This window comes from Pollicipes pollicipes, unplaced genomic scaffold, assembly GCF_011947565.3.
Source record: "Pollicipes pollicipes isolate AB1234 unplaced genomic scaffold, Ppol_2.1 Scaffold_4295;HRSCAF=5057_pilon_pilon_pilon, whole genome shotgun sequence".
Lineage (NCBI taxonomy): Eukaryota > Metazoa > Arthropoda > Thecostraca > Pollicipedomorpha > Pollicipedidae > Pollicipes > Pollicipes pollicipes.
The window spans coordinates 26,296,806-26,319,928 of record NW_023596461.1 but is presented as its reverse complement, the minus strand read 5'-3'; the positions used below and the strand labels follow the sequence as shown (position 1 = coordinate 26,319,928).

Below are 23,123 nucleotides of genomic sequence, written 5' to 3'. Positions count from 1 at the left end.
AAAGACGCCAGCGAGCCCGCCGATCGCCCGCCGAACCCGAGCAGCATGGTTTCCGGGCCAGGCGCACGGCTGCCACTCGCGCTCGCGGCCCTCCCGGTGCCGTTTTGTCGCGTCACATCTGTCCGCGTGACGACAGCCGGCCACCTGACGCCGGCATCCGCGATCTAGGGCGTGCCAATCACGCGCCACCCGCCACGGCCGCGCCGGAGCCGCCACTGCCGGCACCGGCCGGCCGATCGGCACCCTTTGCGCGGCGTGACGGCGTGACGCGTGACGCGTGACGGCGCGCGTGCCGGATACGTCAGTGACGCGGCGTGGCAGCTGCACCGCCTGCGGAGCGGTCATGCCGGTTGGTCAGTGGAGGTGCCCCGACAGCAGGCCGGCTGGTCAGTTGAGGTGCCCCGACAGCAGGCCCGCTGGTCAGTGGAGGTGCCCCGACAGTACGCCGGTTGGTCAGTAGAGGTGCCCAGACAGCAGGCCGGTTGGTCAGCAGAGGTGCCCCGACAGCAGGCCGGTTGGTCAGTGGAGGTGCCCCGACAGCAGGCCGGCTGGTCAGTAGAGGTGCCCCGACAGCAGGCCGGCTGGTCAGTAGAGGTGCCCCGACAGCAGGCCCTCTAGTCAGTGGAGGTGCCCCGACAGCATGCCGGCTGGTCAGTGGAGGTGCCCCGACAGCAGGCCCGCTGGTCAGTGGAGGTGCCCCGACAGCAGGCCCGCTGGTCAGTGGAGGTGCCCCGGCAGCAGGCCCGCTGGTCAGTGGAGGTGCCCCGACAGCAGGCCCGCTGGTCAGTGGAGGTGCCCCGACAGTACGCCGGTTGGTCAGTAGAGGTGCCCCGACAGCAGGCCGGTTGGTCAGTAGAGGTGCCCCGACAGCAGGCCGGTTGGTCAGTGGAGGTGCCCCGACAGCAGGCCGGCTGGTCAGTAGAGGTGCCCCGACAGCAGGCCGGCTGGTCAGTAGAGGTGCCCCGACAGCAGGCCCTCTAGTCAGTGGAGGTGCTCCGACAGCAGGCCGGCTGGTCAATGGAGGTGCCCCGACAGCAGACCCGCTGGTCAGTGGAGGTACCCCGACAGCAGGCCCGCTGGTCAGTGGAGGTGCCCCGGCAGCAGGCCCGCTGGTCAGTGGAGGTGCCCCGGCAGCAGGTCCTCTGGTCAGTGGAGGTGCCCCGACAGCAGGCCCTCTAGTCAGTGGAGGTGCTCCGACAGCAGGCCCGCTGGTCAGTGGAGGTGCCCCGGCAGCAGGCCCGCTGGTCAGTGGAGGTGCCCCGACAGTACGCCGGTTGGTCAGTAGAGGTGCCCCGACAGCAGGCCGGTTGGTCAGTAGAGGTGCCCCGACAGCAGGCCGGTTGGTCAGTAGAGGTGCCCCGACAGCAGGCCCTCTGGTCAGTGGAGGTGTCCCGACAGTGGACCGGTTGGTCAGTAGAGGTGCCCCGACAGCGGGCCGGTTGGTCAGTGGAGGTGCCCCTACAGCAGGTCGGTTGGTCAGTGAAGGTGCCCCGACAGTAGGCCGGCTGGTCAGTGGAGGTGCCGCGACAGCAGGCCCTCTGGTCAGTGGAGGTGCCCCGACAGCAGACCGGTTGGTCAGTGGAGGTGCCCCGACAGTGGACCGGTTGGTCAGTGGAGGTGCCCCGACAGCAGGTCCTCTGGTCAGTGGAAGTGCCTCGACAGTAGGCTCGCTGGTCGGTGGAGGTGCCTCGACAGCAGGCTCGCTGGTCGGTGGAAGTGCCCCGACAGCAGGCTCGCTGGTCAGTGAAGGTGCCCCGACAGCAGGCCGGCTGGTCAGTGGAGGTGCCCCGGCAGCAGGCCCGCTGGTCAGTGGAGGTGCCCCGACAGTAGGCTCGCTGGTCGGTGGAGGTGCCTCGACAGCAGGCTCGCTGGTCGGTGGAAGTGCCCCGACAGCAGGCTCGCTGGTCGGTGGAGGTGCCTCGACATCGGGCTCGCTGGTCAATGGAGGTGCCTCGACAGCAGGCTCGCTGGTCGGTGGAAGCGCCCCGACAGTAGATTGGCTGTCGAGCTGAGTGTGCGGCACAGTTGCGGGAACTCGGACGCGGCGTCTGGACCTGGACCCTAGAGATCTGCTAGCCGTACTGCATTTGGTTATCTTCAAAATGGCTTAAAATATCGTGCGGCATTTTGCACGATGCGGTGATTCATTCCCAGAGTTTGTGGATTTTTAGCTGGCAAAGAAAAATTGCTGCCGTCGTAGCCTGTAATCTGCCATCTTAAGATTGTGCGAGGCGTTTTACTGCTGATCTTTGGGAAGAAAAGCTGCCGTTCACATCAGTTGGCTGGGTCGTCGGCTTAAACGAATCTGCAGTGGCCAGAGTCACCAAAGGCGTATTGAACTCAGTGCGGCCGTGCGGGCAGTGATGCGTCCCAACATCACTTGGCTTGGACATTCCCGTGACTGGCGGCCTGGTATGACGTCACAACACGAGACCCAATAACGCATCTCATTTGCCCGGCCTTGCTGGAAAGTGTCCAGATCTCGCTGGACACCAACACCAAGATGTACAAGTATACATGTGTACACATTGTACACATTTACACCAAGATGTAAAGAAAGCGTGTGCATGCGATTTCCATTGCAGTATGTTTTCCATCGGGCAACTTGCGGGAAAGTCGTGGTGTCAGCGGTGTGACGTCGTCGGGGATCACCATACACACATCAACGTAATAGTGACCCTTACCTGTGTCACGTGCACGATCGTAGCGCTGTGTAATTTCGACGCGCGACAGGGGTCGACAAACAGCATAACACGAAGCATTGAATCCGTCGAGATTTCGCGTGATATCATCGGACTGGCGTCTAGCACACCCGGACGCTCCCATAAATGGAGCCGACCACGGCACATTTGCAGGCGGTGACCCTTCCTTCGGTCCGATCTGATCGGCGCGGTCCGACCTGCCTGTTGGGACACAGGGCAGGCCTCCGAGCAAAAACGCCGCGTTTCCCCGGCGTCCCAGCGCTCGGAGGTCATGTGACCTGAACGGGCGGCCGCTGTCGCAAGGCGGAGCCGGTGCCGGCGTCGGAGGGCCGGCCCGGCCCCAGCCGGCGGGCAAGTGGTGGCGCCCCGGCCGCCGCCGCCGGCTGATCGGAGCAGCGGCGAAGATGGACAGGGCCCGGCAGGCGGCAGGCGGCCGCCGCCGCTGCCTGCCGGTGCGGCAGGACTCGCGCAGCCGCCGACTCAGAACGGTGCAATATCGCCTGGACTTGTGTGACTGGCAGTGGTGTCTGTCTGTGAGCAGCCTTGTGGGCGTTGCCCCATCGGGGTGCTGCGCTCGCGTGCAAAGCACGGGTGGCTCTGGCATATGGACGAACTCATACTTTGTCATGCACTGTCCACGAACTGTGGGAAATTTCCTCGCCGCTTGATATGCGTTTGTCGGACTGGTGTGATTTTTTGGTTGAATGTCCTTCGAGTCGGCCGCCGGTCACCCGTTACGTTCCGAAGCCGCGGCTGCTGTGGTGGTGAGGTCTGGTCTGGTCTGATCTGGTCTGGTCAAGCCACATGCTCTGGCCGGTGACGTCAGCGGCGCAGTCAGAGAAATTTGAGTCCGCGTGACCTCAGTGAGTCATAGACTTCGTGTCCAGACAGTCATGAGCCCCTTGGGCGTATAAATGATTTTTCAATTGGGGGTGCGGGTAAAAAGTCACTGAACATCGTATTTCAACACGTGACGGAGCGCAAAATATCTTCCCTGGCGTAGGACAGAATGATAATATCATATGGTTTCCATGTATTTATTTTGCGACTCTTACTTGACCTCTCTAGCGTCGACATTTGTTCAAATGCCGACGAAAATAATAAGTATAGCTAATTGGCAAGGGAGAGTGGGGCACGCGTCCTCCGGTGTCCCTCTTCAATACCCTCTGTGAACCCTGAACCCCGATCACTCTCGCCCTCTCTCTTTCTCTTCCTCCCTGTCCCCCTCCTGTCTTTCTCTTTCTTTCTTTTTTTTTCTCTCTCTCTCTCTCTCTCTCCCTCTCTCTCTCGCTCTCTCTTTCTCTCTTTCTCGCTGTGTGTGGTTCTCTCTGACCTCCCCGTCTCAGTAACGGTTCGTCCGTCTCCGGGCCGACGTGCGGGCGCGGCGTGGGGCGAAGTGGCCATCACCCAAGGCCGACGGGTATCTTCTGCGCTTCGACCGCCACTTCACCGACGTCACAGCCGACGACCTTGGAAACCATCCTTCTCCATCTGCCCCCATCTCGCATCCGCTGCGATTAATTTTCCCCACGGATCCCCCTTGTCTGCTTGTGCACGGGTGCCATGCACAAGGCTGCAGGGCTTCTGGAAAAGTACAGCTCTGGTGCCGTGCTGATCCAGTTGTCTGCTGATGTGATGCTGCATCCAGGATCCGCCGTGTGCATTCCTTAACGACTCGCTGGAGATCTGTGCTGGGGACCTCTGGTTTGGGGTTCTAAGGCAGAATGACTAGATAAGCGCTCAGATACCATGCAGTTTGGCTGCAGTTTTCGTGCCGTATTGCCTCTGGCTGGCCGTGTGTCCTTGTGGCCGCCGCCGCCGCGGGAGCGCCGGGAAGGGCTTACCGGGGCTGGCATCTCACGTGACCTCCGTCCCGAGTCCCGCTGGTACCGACTGGCCGGATCTGGCGGATCTGCCGAAGATAATGACCTCCGGCGCTTAGCTGCCGGCAGTCGGCGCGTAATGAGGGCTGTAATACACATTCACGGCGTGGCCACGAAACAACGGATCGTTAGAATGGCGCAGAACCCGAAAGTCCCGTAAAAGCGAATGTCTTACAAGGCATTTGAAACTAGCCTTACAAAACGGGTAAAAGTAGTTGGGATTAGATTTAATAGATCACGAGGCGCAAAGCAAATGAACTGAGAAATGAAATGGTAGTGAAAGGAAAAGATTCTCAGAACATCTGGCCGTGGTGCAGACTAACTCGAGGGACGGTGTCACTGAAATAAACCGACTATTTACGGATAGAACTGTTGAAACAATGAAACCATTATTGCGGCCGGCGAGGCGACGCAGGATCGGGTGTCAGCGCCTCCCAGTGCCTCTGTCTCGCGCTGGTGACACCGCCGCTTGCGGAGAGCGCCCGTACCCGGCGCTGCCCCGGACGGCCTCTGACGCTTGTCCCGCCCTGCCGACAGTCGGCGTAGCATCGTTCCCGAGACGAAGAAATGGGACGTGTTCCGCGTGCTGCCGCCGGACAACGACTCCGGCTCGGAGGCGAACCAGCGCTGCCTCGAGATCACCGTCAAGATCGTCAAGGTGATCGTCTACATCGTCACCTTCGGCGTCGTGCTGACCTGCGGCGTCATCGCCAAGGGCACCACGCTCTTCATGACGTCCCAGCTAAAGCGGGACAAGAGCGTTGACTACTGCAACAAGAACATCGGTGAGTGTAACGCCCGGCGCCAGCCGGCGCCCCTCGGGTCGGTGGGTGGCTGAGGGCTCCCGATGCGTTCTGCTGCTCATTGACATCGCCACCTGGAGAGAGATGGTTGCCGCGCGCCTCTCAAAGACCGAAGAAAACGAGCTAGGCGACACGAAATCCTCGAGATTTCCCTTGAAATATATATCGTCCAGCGAGATACATTCGCATGCGGTGGAGACGTCGGTGAGATGTTCAACTGAAACCGGCCGGCATCCGGATTTGTTTGACAGTTCCTCGCTGCGGCATTAGGCTGTCGCACGCCTTTGGCGTAAGCTCTCGTCGTGACGCGGACAGCGACGCCGTATTGTTCTGCTCCGCTGGCGCGTCACGGCTCGGTATGCCGGCTGCCAAGGTCGCCCCCCCCCCCCCCACGACCTGACCGTGATTACTTCTCCGCCGCTCCCAGCCCGTGGCTACACTAATGACGCATATTTGGCGCGTATTCGGAGCAGGAAGCATCCATGCCCCGCTTGTCAGGGAAGGCCGCTAGACTCCGTGCGGTTTATGACGGGGGAGTAACGGCTCGGTGCACATGCCGCGGAGTCGACAAACACCGGTTTGTTGTCCCATCGGAGCTCGTGCAAGTCATGATGGCGCTCACCTGCACGTGTGTGGGAACGCCGCACGTCGCGAAAAAGACAAAACCACATTTCCACCGAACGCAAATCGCCAGAAGGCGTCGGCCGGCCGTGAGAGTGGGCGGCGGCGCGTTTTTCGGGGGCCAGCTGCTGCGGACTTCAACACCGGCGAGGCCCGGCTTCAGCGGCGGGGCGGCCGCCGCCGCGGACCGGCCGGCCAAGGCTAGCTGGTAACAGGCCGCCGTCTGAGCGGCTTTCGCTGCGCCCGTCCGCCGGCCGTTTCATCATTAATCCCGGCCGCCCGAGCGGAGCTCGCGCCGCGAGACCGCCATGGGCGGCGCTGGCGCGGCGGACAGGGGCGCCGGCAAGGCGCGGGCAAGGGTCGGGCAGGGGTGGGCAGCGCGTGGGTAGGGGCGGGTAGAGACCGGCGCAGGAATGAGGGAGCCGCGGCTTTGGTGGACTGAGCGTACATGGGTGAAACCAGAGAAAAATGAGAGACAGTCTAAATCTGATTACATGTGTCTGGACTACAAAAGAAATTGGATGGAGAGTGATCAGACCACATCAGAGCATAGCTGGAAAAGGCGGAAGGAGAGGTAGACTAGACAGGAACCATGAAGCTGCGGTTTTACCTTGTCATGCACCGTCTGAGAGACCTTTGCTGCTGCTGCGTTAGGTTTTTTAGTACTGTCAGGGGTGAGGGCTTCTTACGCCGTTAGCGCTGGGCGCAGGGAGCCGTTTTTTTAAGGTCTTAAGCCCGAATTATGAAATGTAATTGCCTGTGGCTCAAGCTTGTCACGATTAGCATCACTGCACTTCTGGCTGGTAATGCAGGGAAATGACCTTGTGCTCCAATGCCCCGTGCATTGTACACCGCAATGTTGAACTGTCAGCGGCGAGGTGTCTCTCCTCAGACACGTAGGAGCACTCAGGTCAGGGAGCTCACTCTATGACGGCATTTCGGCAGCGCTGAGAGTCATGTCGTATGTAATTTTTTAGGTGCTGACTGACAGGTTGCGGATTAACTCGAAGGCATGTAACGCTACCCGAGGACATAAGCCAACAGATGTGGAGGCATCCCCACAAGGAAAGTGTTGCGCAAACAGCAGCTCGAGCGATATTTCAGTTGCCGTTTGCTGTCGAGCATTCCAGCGCAAGTCCGGGTAGCACAACGGGCGCGGCTCAGTAGCGACTGTCAGCGGCTTTTACGTGCGTCAAACATAGTACTGCGCGTCTGGGAAACCAGAGCCATGGGGTTTGATTAACCGCGATGCCCACCCTTCCTGGCAGGGCGAAAGGCAGGCGACGCCATGCAGCCTCAGCAGCTTGGTGCGTCGTAAAGCCCCATGGTAACAATGATAACATGGCACTGGTTTATATTTCTCGTTGCAATGCTACTGTTGCTAGGCGTCGTCAAAATAACAAACAGATGCGGAGGTGAGCTTTCCCGGGAACCTCGCCCGACACGCCATCGTCGGCGGCTCGCTTAGCACCGACGAGCGGTGCTGGTCTTGCAACTCCTCTGCTGAGAAAGGCTTTGGAAGTTCTCAGCTTAGAACTCAGAAGTTCTTTTTGCCCATAATCGGCTCCTGACGTCATTTTTGATCCATGAGCAGCCGGATAACCTTGGAGCGGCGAGCTTCTCGTTTGGTCAGGTCGGAGACTGTTGACAGCCGCACCCCCCCCCCCCCCCCATCACACGCTCGCTGTACCGCTTGGAGGATCGCGGCGGTGGCGTTGACCTGTGATCTCCACGTCGGACCTATTGTCCTTGTGTTTGCGTAGTTGAGTCGGTGTAGCGCTGCGTCATCCGGCCGGAAATCGGTGTGGGGGGGGGGCAGGGTCGGATCGCTGGTAGCCAGCCCGTGCAACGGACCTGCGCCCTCCGCGCCGTGTTCGGGGAAGACCGATGACCAACTCTGAGCGCCGATGTCGTCACCACCCGGCTTAACCTGGCGGTGTCAGGACCAGCCAGCCTGAGGTGACCAAGCAACCTCCCCCCCCCCCCCCTCCTCCTCCCACTCCGCTCACCGTCTGGGGCGCGGTGGAGTACCGCTGATGGGGGAGGGGCAGTCACTGGCCCGTTGGTTATTACGCCTGTCGTTCCGGAGTGCGTGACCGGTTCCTAGAAGGTCGTCTCGTTTTTTTGGCCGCGTTCGTCCGTTGCTGCGGATGAGAATAACGTTGCACACTGCAGATAGGCCCAGCATAGGCGTTGAAAGACGCGGTGTTGTGCAATCTTTCGACAACTCAAGAACCTTTTGTTGGCTGACTAACCGCTATGACTCCAAAATGATTGCACCTGCGTCAGTGTGTCATTTACCTTCCAACTCCCACTTTCCACACTGGGCATCGTAAACGCGCTGCGTTTCGTGTTGCGGCCTATACATTCGCTGCCTGGCAGGTTTCACGTGTACCAGAAGACATTTTTAGTTTACGTAACTCGCGATGCCTTGCTGGGAGCACCCATCGCCGATGCCTCGTGATCTGTCGACTTCCCCGAGTGGGCCGCGCCTCCGCCGGAGCGCACGCGCCTTCTGGCGGCCAGGCGCAGTGAGAGCGTGTCCCCGGGACGCCGGTGTGGCGGTGATCGGAGTCAGATACTCTGCAGGGGCCGGCCCGCAGCGTGCCGTCACTGTCTGCAGAGGCAGACCGGGTGAGGAGCCAGGGCCGGCGACCACACACGGCCGCGCCTGGCCATGAGACGAACACCGCGCCGGGAGTGGGCGCTGGGCCATGGGGCGAACACCCCGTCGGGAGGGAGAGCTGGGCCATGGGGCGAACACCCCGCCGGGAGTGGGCGCTGGGCTATGGGACGAACACCGTGCCAGGAGTGAGAGCTGGGCCATGGGGCGAACACCGCGCTAGGGGTGAGAGCTGGCCTATGGGGCGAACACCGCACCAGGAATGAGAGCTGGGGCATGGGACGAACACCGCGCCGGGAGTGGGCGCTGGGCTATGGGACGAACACCGCGCTGGGAGTGAGAGCTGGGCCATGGGGCGAACACCGCGCTGGGAGTGAGAGCTGGACCATGGGGACGAACACCGCGCCGGGAGTAAGAGCTGGGCCATTGGACGAACACCGCGCCAGGAGCGAGCGCTGGACCATGGGACGAACACCGCGCCAGGAGCGGGCGTGCAGGCGTGCCGGCTGCCGGCTCAGTCTTCTCCTGTCTCATGCTGGAAGGCTTTACTTTGAGTGTATGGTGGTGCATGTGGAAGGAATTACGAAGACCCTTTTACCTTTTCCTGGAGGCTCACAACTGGTTTTCAACTCAAGCAAACAAAAAAGAGACAGCTAAGCGCCAGAGATTTTGAGTTTGCGCCGCTGGGTGCGAGCTCAACGTTACGTCAGGCGCTCCGGTGGCAGTACGCGGCGCCAGTCGCTGCAGACGTGCATTCTGAATTGGCGGCCTTGTCGCGTCATTCTGAGTCTGCCCCGATAAAGGGCGACCTGCACCGTTTAGCCATACATTGATGGCGCCTCATCAGGTCCCGGCAGCCTCCGGCGCCTGAAGACGTGCAGTCACCCCAGAACCCTGCCTGTTTCTTCTGCTGGGCCTGTTGTCTCGCGGCAGAGCTGCCCTTGATAAACATGCGCCATGACGAAATTTATCAGATTCTCAGGTGTACTGATCACATGAATATCAGACGAAACATTGTTCTGCATATGTTCTAGTGTGGGCGACCCTGTACCTGCGAACAAAGGTGTCCAAAGCAAGACCCTGCCTCACTACATATTTTTGTATAATTCATTTCGCAGCTGCTGTTTTAACTATAAATGGCATTTCTACGAGTTGGAGCTGTGCGCCTCAGCAGCATCCGGCGCCAATTAGATAACGATTCTTCTATGTATGGAAATGAACTGTTCGCGGCGTCGTCACGGTGGCCTCTTGGCTGAGTGATTGACTCCCTGTTCCGCGCGAGGGAGGTCAGCTTTTAGTGTCAGGCTGGTGCCGGGCATCTGATGACAGGTCGGCGTCAGGCGTCTGGTGTCAGGTTGTGGTCAGGCATCCGATGTCAGGTCGGTGTCAGGCATTCGGTATCATGCAGCCGTTGTCAGGCATCTGATGTCAGGTTGGTGTCAGGCATCTGGTGTCAGATTGGGGTCAGGCATCCGATGTCAGGTGGGTGTCAGGCATCCGATGTCAGGTCGGTATCAGGCAGTCGGTATCATGCAGCCGGTGTCAGGCATCCTAGGTCAGGTCGGTATCAGACAGACGTCCGTCCTGAGAACGACAGACTGCTCGGGCAGCGCAGGTCCGGCCTCCGCTCAGGAGAGCGGCCGCCCGGGCATGCTGTTGAGCGGCCCGATGAGTCTGTCGTTCTCAGGATGGGCGGGCGCCTTGGCATGCTGTCGGGCGGCCCGATGAGTTCGTCGTTCTCAGGAGGGGCGGGCGCCTGGGCTAACTGTTGTTGCAGCGTCTGTCAGTTTGCAATTTGCCTGCACCCAATTAGTGCAGAGGCGTGCACGACGAGTATGGATAACAAGGTCACCCAGTTCTGATAACTTCTAACTGGATCTTCCCGGAGACGCTAACAAACGGAGTTGGTTTAACTTATTAAGACACAACGTACGCGGTAGGCATAGAGATCGGTGGTCTTCTGTCCGAGCCACACGCATTGCAGTCACGAACAGGGTGATAACAAAATTGGGATGACTGGACCACAGAATTGTGGACCGGAGGCCCACCCCATCAAAGCCCTATCAAAGCACTGGCGGGGTGTTCCTGATCATGCTGCACCTGCCGATACCGTGATCGATGTATTACCATCTCCATCCCAAAATGGTCTGGCACGTAGGGATTTATCGGTCCTCTCCTCCAAGGGGAACATCGTCTTCTCTGTCACAAATAGCACTGAAAACTGCACTCTCGTAAGTGTATTTGCCTGCTCGAAAACAATTCACAAGGTGGCTCTTCTGGTCTTCTGCTCGTTGGAACGTTTGCTAGGTTCGGTTCGTAACAACGTATTACACGATATGACAAAGTACGCTGCTATAAAAAGCGATACGATAAAATACGATACTATGAGCGTCCTCGCCCTCAGCACCTGCAGTACATATAGCGGCCTCAGTATAGTGACCTTGCCGGTAGGCATATTGAGCAACCTGAAAATATCCTAGCTGTGTAGATACGTGCTGAGCTGGTTGCAAGTGACCTTTCACTAATTTTGGATAGCACTCTTAAGAGAGGTGAGGGCATATTATTTAGCGGTACAGCTCGGTTGCCTGATTTCGGGATGAGTATCGCACACTCAATTTTCCTTTCGCCGCCAAATATCCGAGTTGCGAGGGAGCAGCTGCTGATCCGCAGAAGATGCGGACCGATCACAGGGGAGCATCTGCGCGCTGCTGTTGTGGGTACGCCGTGCACACCCACCGCTCTCGGGCTGCTCGTCCGCCGGATCGGCGAACATTGTCCAGAGAGAGGGAGCGGGTTTAAAAGTAAAGGAGGTCCTGCAGACAGCTGCCGGTCCGGGTGACCGCCCGGTGCTCCCTCTCAGTGTGGTGGCAAGTCGGGACCCAACCGTCGAGAAGTGACGGTCGAACTCGTCGGCCAGGTCAGAGTTTCCTTCTAACAAATCTTCTCGGTTGGCTTATAACGTCCTGGCGAATCGTTTGAAAGTAGGCAACAAATTACAACGGCCACCAGGAGTCACCACACCACAGAGGAAATTACGTCTGGCGGCTATGATGGCACACCCAACACTGTTTCGAAGCCCTGTGAAGTCCGTGTGAGTCTCTGGGGTGCACGGAGCCGGTCAGGTGTCCCCTGCTGTGTCCCGCTCGGCCATCAGAGCTCTGAGCTGCGGGTTATCATACAGCACGGAGCCGGTCAGGTGTCCCTTGCTGTGTCCCGCTCGGCCATCAGAGCTCTGAGCTGCGGGTTATTATACAGCACGAAGCCGGTCAGGTGTCCCTTGCTGTGTCCCGCTCGGCCATCAGAGCTCTGAGCTGCGAATTATCATACAGCCAAGGGGCAACGTCTTTCCATATTTTTATACAAGCGGCGAGCAGGTTCAGGCAGATGACCTCCCAGTCAGCCCGGTGCCAGCCCCGAGTGGTACGTTTTTGGGCTGGCTGTCCCACCCTGCCCTGCCCGCAGTGATGGTGATGGGCTGATCACTTAGGGTATCAGACGGGCGGTGGCCGTTGGTGGTGAATTAGTGGTCACCTGGTCAAGCGCCGTGGGCGTAGGTAGAAAGTGAGCGGGTTGATCCACCAATAGTGTCGTGTTCAGCCCGTTGATTAAGTTGAGGTAGTGCTGCACACCACCAGCGGTCACTGTCCTCCCTGATGTTCCCCTCCCCCCTCACTGTCTCTGAGCGCTGTCCATATGGAGAAGCATATGTTGTCCATGTTGAAATCTCGCACATATTGATGCACAATGGTCATTCGTTTATACTGAAGACAGTGGCGGATGCATGCAGTTTGATAGCTCATAGGATGCGCAAGTTGCGTGGCTCTGTTCACTGTTATGCGTGGTGTCTTAATTATGGTGTCGGTTCAAGGTTACTCAATGTTATGTTTAGTCAAAATCTCACTTCTGTGGTGGATGATTCCTGAAACTTTTCAAACTCCTTCCCAGAAGCCGCCCATAAAAATAGTGGCATTGGGCTGTTTAACTGTGTCAACTTTGGATTGTTAAAGCCCTGTGGTTGCAGTACACAGATCGCGGAGATCTGCCGTTTTCACCTCTTTTTATTGCAATTATTTCCACTTGTGTTTGACTAGACCACAGCCTTGACGACTTCTCCGCCCTTTTCCCTGATCGGGTGTCCCATCAGCCATCGCTGTGCACTGGGAGCTGCCAGCAGTCTCCCTGCCGTCCCCCATTCGACAGCCTGCTGGGATGTGCTGCCCCTCTCCCCCGACCGCAGCGCGCCCGCGCCGCCGCCGGTAACGGTGTGCGGCCGCCCGGCCGGCACCGGACCGCCGCCTCAAGGTCGGCCTGCCAACTTTCGTTTTTTGTACAGTCGAGCCGGCCGCGCGGGCCGACCGCGGCTGCCACTGTACACCGGAGAGCTGGGACGCCGGCGCTGCGCACAGCTTCCGGCTGGTGCCGCTGTCCGCCTGTCAGGCGAAGGAGCACCTCTTGCCACCGTCCGTGACTCTGGCCGCCGGCGAGACGTCCGTCGCCTATACATGCGGCGCCCTTGCGTGCGGACTGATTGCACCTGGCACGTCCTGAACCCGCTGTCTCGGACATGCTCCGTGCCGCTGTCAGAGAAGTCTCCGCCGCCTCCGCTCGGCCGGAGAGCGTGCCTGCGGCGGCGGAGCGTCCGGACCGCTGACTCTGCGCCGCCCGGTGACGCGTCGCGACTCCGGTGCCGCGTGAGGCATACCACGGGCGTGACTCCCGGCGACGCGGCGGTCTGGGAAGCTCCATCACCCGGCTGCCCTCCCCTCCCCCTCCCCACCTCATCCCCTGCTCCCGGCCTTGGGTGGTGCCGCGACGCCTGAAGTCACGAGCGGAGCCTGTGGTCGTGCCGGAAACTGTATGGGGCGGGCGTGCCGGGCGTCCGTCGGCCGGACCCAGCTCGTCATGGTAACCATGGCGCTGCCGTGCATGGCTATCGCTAATGGCCGTCTTTGTGAGGTGTTGCGGGGCTTTCCAGCGTAGCAGCTGCGTCCTTCACCTCGGGTGCTTCAGCTGTTCGCCGCGGCCGCGGAATGGTCGACTCTGTCCCGTTATACATTGCTGCTGGCACGTTTGTCGCTCCCGCACTCTAGTAATCTATGAGGACAGGGCGCTGAGGTAAATCCGCCGATCTTGGGCAGTGAGAAGCTGCATCACATCCCGCGCGGTGCGTGCGATATGAACAGTATGTTTAGCTGATCCAATTGAGGAAATCGGGCGTTGTGAGATTGCTGGCCTGACGACCGGAGCAGCCATAGAACACCACGCAGCCATCACCAGCACTTAGCCAGAGCATGGAAACCCCTGGCTGACCCCGACCGCAGCGCTACCCTGTCCAGCGGCGGTGTCTCCAGTGACGTGGGCCGGACGGGACCACGCCCTGCCCGCTGGTCATCCCTGGCGGTGGCGGCCTTGGTCGGCGCCACGTCCCCGCCCTGTGGAGCGCGCTCGCGTCCCAAGTCCGGTTCGTGGCGTCGTGGACGATCTCTCCGTGGCGGAGGAGCCTGCCGCGACCGCTCGGTCTGATCAGCTGTCCAATCACGGCTGGCGTGATTTTTGGAATAAGTGCGGTGAAACGCACGTGCCTTTTGGCGCAGGTTCATGGAACGTTTATGTCCCGTACGTGGAGAACGGTCTTTGATGAGCGCCTGGCAAATTTTGCTCGTGTAGCAAAGAAACGATGGAAATAGCCATGACTTTCCCGGTAAAGAGTACACTCGTGCCGACTCCTGTGTCCGTCGCGGCCCGGGAGCCTGCGGCCGAAACTGGGGCACGCGCCGGCGATGGCAGCGTGCGGCGCCCGGTCTTCTGCGGGCGCTCTGGTGCCGTGGACGATCGGGCCGCCGCCACCGCCAGGAAATGCTCCTCCCGTCAGCTGGCGGACAAAAAGCTGGTCCGGCCTTGGAGCCAGCCCAGGGACCACACCCTGCTGCGCCGGCCGAGCCGGCGGGGCCAGGCGGCCGACCAAGGCTGGTCGCCGCCGCCACCCGCCGGCCTCCGGGCCCGCACGGGGACGCCGCGACCCGCCCGGAGGCCGGGCCGCTTGTGGGACGGCCGTGGCGCGACGCTGGATGACAGGAGCGAGTGTTTTTAGCGCGGTTGGGAGTGTCTTGGCGAGGGCTTCCGGTGATTGTAAGCGGTTTCACGGCTGGAGATGTCGTCGGGAGAACACATGTGGTCTTGAGCCACGCATTTTATAGCTTATGACCTTCGGACATTTTTTGTGCGATCTCAAAGCTGAACCTCAAAGATGACAGAGGCTGTGCACGTCCGAGCTTTGAACGGATGCGTGGCTCATACACCACGCATGCTTTGATTAGGTGGCAGACGGAGCACATGCCCGAGAACTGTGTAGAATGTGTGTTCCAAACAGTATGTGAGTGTTGCTCATCCTGACGCTGGTGGCCAGATACCAAGCTTTGAAACTGCCCGTGTCGCCGGATTAGCCCTTGCAAATTTCTTTGGAGTGTTTTTGGGTTTACGTACACGGCTCTGGAAAGGTAGCGCCGTAACTCGTGAACCCGTTCTGACCACCGATTCGGAACCAACGCATTAATAACCTATCAAAAAGCATTCCAATGTTTTGTGATTCAAACAGCATGTGAAGAGAATTTCCTTTATTCATCAGACTGTCCTTGACGCGTGCATACTTGGCAAACGTGGAACTTTATGTCGTTGGGTTGATATGAACTGAGGTGTCGCAACGCCCGAATGAAAGCAAGCCAGGGTCCGCTTTTGGCTGCACTCCGCCCGCGATAAACCTAGATGTTTTGGGGGATTACTCAAATCCAATTCCAATTTGAGAATTTTTCAGAGATGCGGCCAATTATAGGTGAAATTCGCTGTTGCTTAAGCCTTGAAGGCACCGTGCGAGCTCGTGATGTCAGCTACAGCTTGTACAGTTTGTGATTTATCTGCTCACAATCGGCTTGACCAAGTTTCTGTCGGCTTATGAAGTGATCCCCATTATGCTACGTGATGAACACGACCGGTTAGCTCCAGTTGCCATTTCACCTTGTAACGGATTATCTGCGATCTGTCCACCGCGAGTGAACGTCTACCCTGAGACGAGTTTATTTGTATAAAAATATCGCGTATAATCATGTAAAAATATCATCAATAAAAATGTCATGTTGTTATGTTTGTCATGGGCTAACTTGATATCATTAAAACCAATCAAGCATGTTGCATTGAGTAACATCTTGAGGCTAGTAAGATCGCGTATGTTGGTGAAAGCAAGGGAACGATAGGCGTTGGTTATAAAATGTTCCGTCTCTGCGAGCCCTTTCCTGGTCTCCTCAACACATTAACCACGTGTAAAGATTTTAAGATGCTTCGGATACCGTGTTGTCTGTCAGCTGTGACCCGCATCTACCGATGACATGCCGATGGCATCTGATGACATCTGCATGACGCATCTGTCTTCATGGTTGGGCAGATGCTCATGGAACGGCCATCCAAACGGAGAGTTTACCTTTCTGATGCTAGGAAGGGGAAAGTCTTACGTTGCCGATGTCAGGAAGGGGAAAGTCGACCACCGAAAAATGTTCTGAAGGCATGTCAATTGCAACTGTCCGCTTGGCGGCGTTTTTGTGTTGCTCTTGTGATTTTAATGAGGTTGCAGCACCCATGACATACCGATCTTTGATCACAATTGGGATCGGGTGATTTTTATGACTCGTGAATGCTCAACTTAATTGCTTACAGCAATGGCATACTTCAGCTTATCAGATAGTTGACATGATAAAGCGATCCACTAAACCGGCCCGCCAAATCAGCGAGGGCAGTGTCATCCAACTGTCTCCATCTATGTGCTTGCTGATCCCGCCTGCTGGTTGTGCGCGCGGCTGTGCGTGTTTACGTGCACTGACGTCGCCCGCTGCCCCGCAGGCCTCGACAAGACCTGGCAGGTGCAGCTGCCCGACGTCGAGAAGGTGGCCTGGGTGTGGTGCCTGTTCTTCTGCTTCATCACGCCGGAGGCCGGCACGCTCTTCCGATCCACCCGGATGTGCTTCTTCAAGGTGAACTGCTTTCCCGGCGCAGGACGCTGGGTGCTGGCGGGTGAAACGACAGCTGGGCAGCGTCAGCGACCGCGCCGCTGATTCACGGCTAGCACCAGCACCAGCCGCCAACGACGCTTTGTTTCCGGTCGATTTTGTTCAGAAACTCGTGAACGGGCTTAGTGATGCCGGCTAGTTCTCAGACCCTGAATGCTTCTTTCCAGTCCAACGTCGACCTTGTCATGTTCGAGGCGCTGTTCTGCTTAGTTTAGTACGAAGAAGTTGGTCTGGTAATGTCCGAAAGTTTCCCGACTTTAAGGTGCATCGCGAATGTTGGAACCGGTAAAAGGTCTCTTGCGGTGCCGATAGCTAACTCGGCTGTAACTTCACAGCAATTATGCACCCCGAGCTACAGTTTTGCGGAAATTTCGCGCACAGTTAACACTCCCTCACTTTACCGTCCTTCGCATCGAAGAGCTTTCATTTCGAATCGACCTTCAGCCGGTCGGCCTCTTCCCTGCGGCCACAGCGCCGGCCGGTGCTCTCCGAGTCTGCGGCCGCTTCTCGAGCCCGCTCTTACCCCCCGCCCCCGTCCGCAGTCGGTGCGTCGGCCCGAGTTCGCCCACTTCCTAGTGGTGGTGCTGTTCGAGTCGCTGCACACCGTCGGCCTGGCGCTGCTCATCTTCTTCGTGCTGCCGGACCTGGACGCCGTGAAGGGCGTCATGCTCACCAACTGCGTCTGCATCGTGCCCGGAATATTCGGTGAGTGTAGCCGCTCGCTCCTGCCTTGTTGCATGCGGCACCTCTATCCGAGTGATTCACTCATGGGTTGTACTGCTGTGGCATCGGAACCGCTTTGTTGTCGATGGATTTATCATTAGACGGCCAGGTACGAATTCTTGTGTGTTGTCTTCCTGTTTTGTGCCGGTGGGCAAACACAGGACAATGCCTCGTGTCACCGCTTTTTGAGACAAAGTGCATATCTTCGCATTGCATCAGCGCTATCACGTATCAACGCCATTGCTCACGGTGTTTTTTTGTTTGGATGTTTTGCCAGATGTTTAAGAGTGTCAACCGTTTTTCCCTGATATCTGGCTGACAGAGGGCACAAGCCACCCATATCGAACAGATAGCATTTTTCCTGCTTTCAGGCATGCTGTCACGCACCAACAAGGAGTCGAAGCGCTTCTTGAAGACGGTGTGCGACATTGCCGCAATTTTGGGCCAGGCCTCTGGTTTCATCGTCTGGCCCATCGTCGAGTACCAGCGGGGCAACGTCAACGCCTGCTGGGCCATCCCCCTGGCCGTTGTGCTGACATCTTTCGGCTGGTGGGAGAACTACGTGGACCGGAAGTCGCGAGTCAGTAAGTGCACTCAGCTGATCAGGGCGTCTCGGGGCACTTTTTACTGGGGCATGTGGGCAGAAGCTGGGAATGGTACGGAATCCATTCAAGGTGATCGACTGTTGGAAGTCGCTCGACAGATACACTGCTTTTTTGGCCAGTCAGGAACGCTTGAACGCTTGCACTGCTTGAACATGTCCCTTCTTCTGTTTCTCAGTCTATAAGGTATTGATTTCGTCTCTGTATATTGCCTGTTTGCAATGTGCTATGCGTCACTTTGTAAGTCAGCTTAAAACATTTACTCCTGGTTGTCGCTTAGCTGCTGGGCAGTCCTAATGGATGTTTGGCGCTTTACAGAGACAATTCAGTATTTGGGAACGATCAAAGAGAAGATGAAGAAGACCCGCTACTGGACGTACCTGTTCGTGTCATTGTGGAAGGTTATGGTGTTCTTTGCCTGCATGGTCTTGTTTATGTACCTGCGCCTGGATGACGTCAACGACCTCTTCTCCAAGTTCACCGACAGCTTCGACGAGCACAAGCTGTTCGTCAACGAGGTAGGAGTCGTGGTGCAGCGCCTCGTCAGTCGCCTGCGAAGTTGGTCCGTACGAGGCAGAACGCGCCATTGGCTAGAGACTATGGCGCTGAGCAGAAAATAAACTGAATGTGAACATAAACGTGACCGCGAACGCGACAGCGCAAAATCTAGACAAGGTCTTCCAAAACGCGGCACATTCGTTGTCGCCGTACGATTCCAAAACATCGAGAATTGAATGGAGGGAGGCAGCTGTCCCGGATGCCGGCAGCCCTGCACGCCCGGTGTCCCGCCTCCTCCTTCAGCGTAATGTTGTGACGTTTGTTGCATGCTCGGCAGACGTCCAGCGCGCCGATAAGTGCCGTCACCGACACGGCCAACTTCGATCGTCGCTTCGCCGACACCAAGACCATCTTCTCGGACAGCAGCGCTGCCATCTACGTCTGCTTCATCCAGATCTTCTCCGCTTACCTCGCATACATCTTCGGTGAGCGACGCGCACTTGGCGGTACCATACCGGGCAACCTTGTGGTGCGGATGAAGTTTAAAAGACGCTTTCAACGCGTTTTCGCATTGCTGGAGAAATATGATGATGAAGTTAAAAACCCCGCTCATTTGGGGGAAATTGGTTTTTGAAAGGAATTAGATATGAACTAGTACCCCTCGATTGAACACATACTGTTCAGCACCCTCCGCGGAATCGCTTCGCAGCACTGTCGCCTGAGCGACATTCGCCGGTGCACGTAAGCCTCTGCGACAATCACAGGAACGCTGCCCACTCACGCTCCACTGGCGCCGCGTTTCAGGGAAGTTTGCCTGCAAGATCTGCATCCAGGGCTTCAGCTTCGCGTTCCCGGTGAACCTGACGATCCCGGTGACGCTGTCGCTGCTGCTGATGAGCTGCGGCCTCCGCGCCGGCGACGCCTGCTTCCTGCGCGACACCATACCCGGATACCTGTTCTTCGAGTGCCCGTCCGGCGACTACATCAAGGACTTTATCGCTGGCGAGGTGCGTTTTCGCGGTGGCTTAGGTGACGCTATGAGAAGCCTGCCGCGCGTGGGTAGACGTCTGCGGCGGGCTTATTCGTTCTGAGGGTTTTATCCCATTAATTGATGGAAGTTCATACGGAGTAGGCTGCAAGTAACGCATTAGTTACTTCAATTCATTTTGCACGTGTTACCGGTGACGGAATGCATTGATTCAGCTGTATCTATGTACGTTTTCCGTCTAATGGATTATCTGGATTATACATGGATTCAGTTTTACGATAGCGTAATCATGGCACACATTTTACCTAGAGGAAGGCCTCGCAGACAGTGCGCGTACTCTTTGATTGTTTGCGGTCGCATCTCCCGCGCGCCGGCGTCTCGAGATGGCGCGCCATATCTGACCATTCGACGCCACCCCGCAGCACGTCTGGATCTGGGTGCTGTGGCTGTTCTCCCAAACCTGGATCACGCTGCACATCTGGACGCCGCACTGCGAGCGACTGGCCGCCACCGAGACCCTGTTCGTCACGCCCATGTACAACTCGCTGCTGATCGACCAGTCGCTGAGCATGAACCGGCGGCAGGACGACGAGCCAGAGCGGCTCGACTCGGACACGCGGGTCATCGACCCAGACGACCCTGACGGCACGCAGCACTACGAGACCATCAGCATCCACACAGACTCGTCGCAGACGGCCAACGTCAAGCCCTCGGACCACATCACGCGCATCATCGCCTGCGCCACCATGTGGCACGAGACGCAGGACGAGATGATGGAGATGCTGAAGTCGGTGCTGCGCCTGGACGAGGATCAGTCGGCCATGAAGGTGGCGCAGGAGTACCTCAAGGTGCGCGACAAGGACTACTACGAGTTCGAGACACACATCTTCTTCGACGACGCCTTCGAGATGTCGGACGAGGACGAGGACGAGCAGGTGGCCAACCGCTTCGTCAAGCTGCTGGTGGAGTGTATCGACGAGGCGGCGTCGCACGTGCACCAGATCCCGATCCGCCTCCGGCCGCCAGTCAAGACGCCGACGCCGTACGGCGGAAGGCTGACGTGGACGCTGCCGGGCAAGACCAAGATGATCGCCCACCTGAAGAACAAGATGCTGATCCGGCACCGCAAGCGCTGGAGCCAGGTGATGTACATGTACTACCTGCTCGGCTACCGGCTGATGGAGCTGGACATCTCGGTGGAGCGCAAGGAGATCATGGCCGACAACACCTACCTGCTGACGCTGGACGGCGACATCGACTTCCAGCCGTCCGCCGTCAAGCTGCTGGTCGATCTGATGAAGAAGAACCGCAACCTGGGCGCCGCGTGTGGCCGCATCCACCCGGTGGGCTCGGGCCCGATGGTGTGGTACCAGCTGTTCGAGTACGCCATCGGCCATTGGCTGCAGAAGGCTACCGAGCACATGATCGGTTGCGTGCTCTGCAGTCCCGGCTGCTTCTCGCTCTTCCGCGCCAAGGGCCTGATGGACGACAACGTGATGAAGAAGTACACGCTGACGTCTCACCAGGCGCGCCACTACGTGCAGTACGATCAGGGCGAGGACCGGTGGCTGTGCACTCTGCTGCTACAGAGAGGCTATCGGGTGGAGTACTCGGCCGCCTCCGACGCCTACACCCACTGTCCGGAGGGCTTCAGCGAGTTCTACAACCAGCGCCGCCGCTGGGTGCCCTCGACAATCGCCAACATCATGGACCTGCTGATGGACTACAAGGCCACCATCAGGATCAACGACAACATCTCGCTACCGTACATCGGCTACCAGGTGAGGGCGAGTCAACGTCACGTTTTCTTTAAAGGGACGAGGTTCGCACGTTAGGAAATCGTCCTCAGCTCTTAACGAGATTTCGAATGGACTTAAAAGCTGGCTAGATGTCTTCTGGTGTTCAGTGATATGCACTTACATTTACGGTACGCTGAATAACAGTTAATGTAGTTCTTCGCCGACGCTATCCATCGTGAGTATGTTCATGTTTACCACGCAAATCCCCCTCGACGCGCTGAAGACATTGCACGATTTGTCTCGACGCAATGTGCTCTGTTTTGACCACGTCTAATGCTTTCAGTCGTTCCTGATGGCTGGTACCATTCTGGGGCCCGGCACCATCTTCCTCATGTTGGTGGGAGCTTTCGTGGCCGCCTTCCGAATCGACAACTGGACGTCCTTCCAGTACAACGTCTACCCCATCATCATATTCATGGTGGTCTGCTTCACACTGAAGTCTAGCATTCAGGTGGGAAAGGGCTGTTCAGTGACATCATTTCCACTTCGTACCCGATCGAACGCAGAAGTTTCGTGATTTGTGCAGCTTCACCATACGATGAATGCAGACTGCAAGTCTGGTGTTTATTCGGCAGGAATTGTAACAGCAAAACACAACCGACTAGCTCCATCAAGGCAGGAGACAAGTTTTTTGTGAATCTAGCATCAAGTCCGATTCAAAACGTGGCTTTTGCTTCCAAGCCTTTAGAATGACTAATTGTGACATTCGAATGCCATCAGATATCACACTTCGACGGCTGGATGACGAGCCCCGTGCGTTTGTTGCAGCTGCTGGTGGCCCAGATACTCTCGGCCGGCTATGCCTTGATCATGATGGCCGTGATCGTGGGTCAAACGCTGCAGCTGTATGAGGACGGGCCCGGGTCGCCAACCTTCATCTTCCTCATGGCAACCATCCTGTTCATGGTGATAGCAGCCATTCTGCATCCGCAGGAGTTTAAGTGCATCATCCCCGGGTTTATCTACCTGCTGTCCATTCCGTCCATGTACCTGCTGCTCATCCTGTATTCCCTGATCAACCTGAACAACGTCACCTGGGGTACACGTGAGGTGCTCGCCAAGAAGACAAAGAAGGTTCGTTTGTTCGTTCGTTGACCGTTCGTTTGCTCGTGTGTTCGTTTGCTCCTTATCCCACTGTTTGCGCCTTGAGACGCATGCGCTTCAAAGACGCGAAAGAACGTTCATGTTGTAACTGGATGTAATCATGATGGACATAGAGATCTGATGATGGCTAGGTTTGGGCCCTCGGGTGACCCCATTGCTATTGCTATGTACGTACATCACGCAAAGCTAATAAGCCCAGTGTTGTTTTTATAGCTCAAGTGCATAAACGAGGTCAAACGTTGGCCGGAAATGGAGTTATTTGCCGCGTTCCTTACCTTGACCCCACCGCCGATTTCCCGTGACTAGTATGCGGAAATGGATGGGTGGATGCGAGCGAAGGTCTCTGCCGCCTCCGCAAACGCCGCCGCGGCCCAGTCTGACCCGGCGCGTACGGCGCCGTCCGCAGGAGCTGGAGGAAGAGCGAAAGGCGGCCGAGGAGGCCAAGAAGCGGCCGGACGGCATTCTAGGCTACCTCTACAACACGCAGCCGGTCGACCAGGACGGCTCCATCGAGTTCAGCTTCGCCAACCTCTTCCGGATCATGTGCTGCACGTACCCGAAGCAGATCAACGAGCGTGAGCAGCTCAAACGCATTGCCGATTCTCTGGACGCTCTGAACCGTCGCATGGACCAAGTGGAGGGGTGAGTGGCGAGAGCGGATGCAGAACTGGGTCGGCCGGGGGTGCACGTGGTGAATGGCTGGCGAAACGGGCCGCGAGAGGG

The 23,123-nt window shown here is 57.9% G+C and overlaps 1 protein-coding gene across 2 annotated transcripts in view; it reads left to right on the top strand.

Moving 5' to 3' along the window:
* The window catches only part of LOC119096311 (chitin synthase chs-2), a gene marked incomplete at its 3' end in the record, with an annotated part of 43,320 nt that extends 20,278 nt beyond the window's left edge, over window positions 1–23,042 (top strand). For both annotated transcript variants that reach the window (XM_037219149.1, XM_037219150.1), the window contains 11 exon segments: window positions 5,123–5,370; window positions 16,520–16,650; window positions 17,229–17,391; window positions 17,781–17,993; window positions 18,330–18,529; window positions 18,847–18,994; window positions 19,314–19,516; window positions 19,920–21,278; window positions 21,580–21,747; window positions 22,065–22,370; window positions 22,807–23,042. In XM_037219149.1, coding sequence (XP_037075044.1) covers window positions 5,123–5,370; window positions 16,520–16,650; window positions 17,229–17,391; window positions 17,781–17,993; window positions 18,330–18,529; window positions 18,847–18,994; window positions 19,314–19,516; window positions 19,920–21,278; window positions 21,580–21,747; window positions 22,065–22,370; window positions 22,807–23,042 — 3,375 coding nt within the window.
* Between the last annotated feature and the right edge of the window lie 81 nt (window positions 23,043–23,123).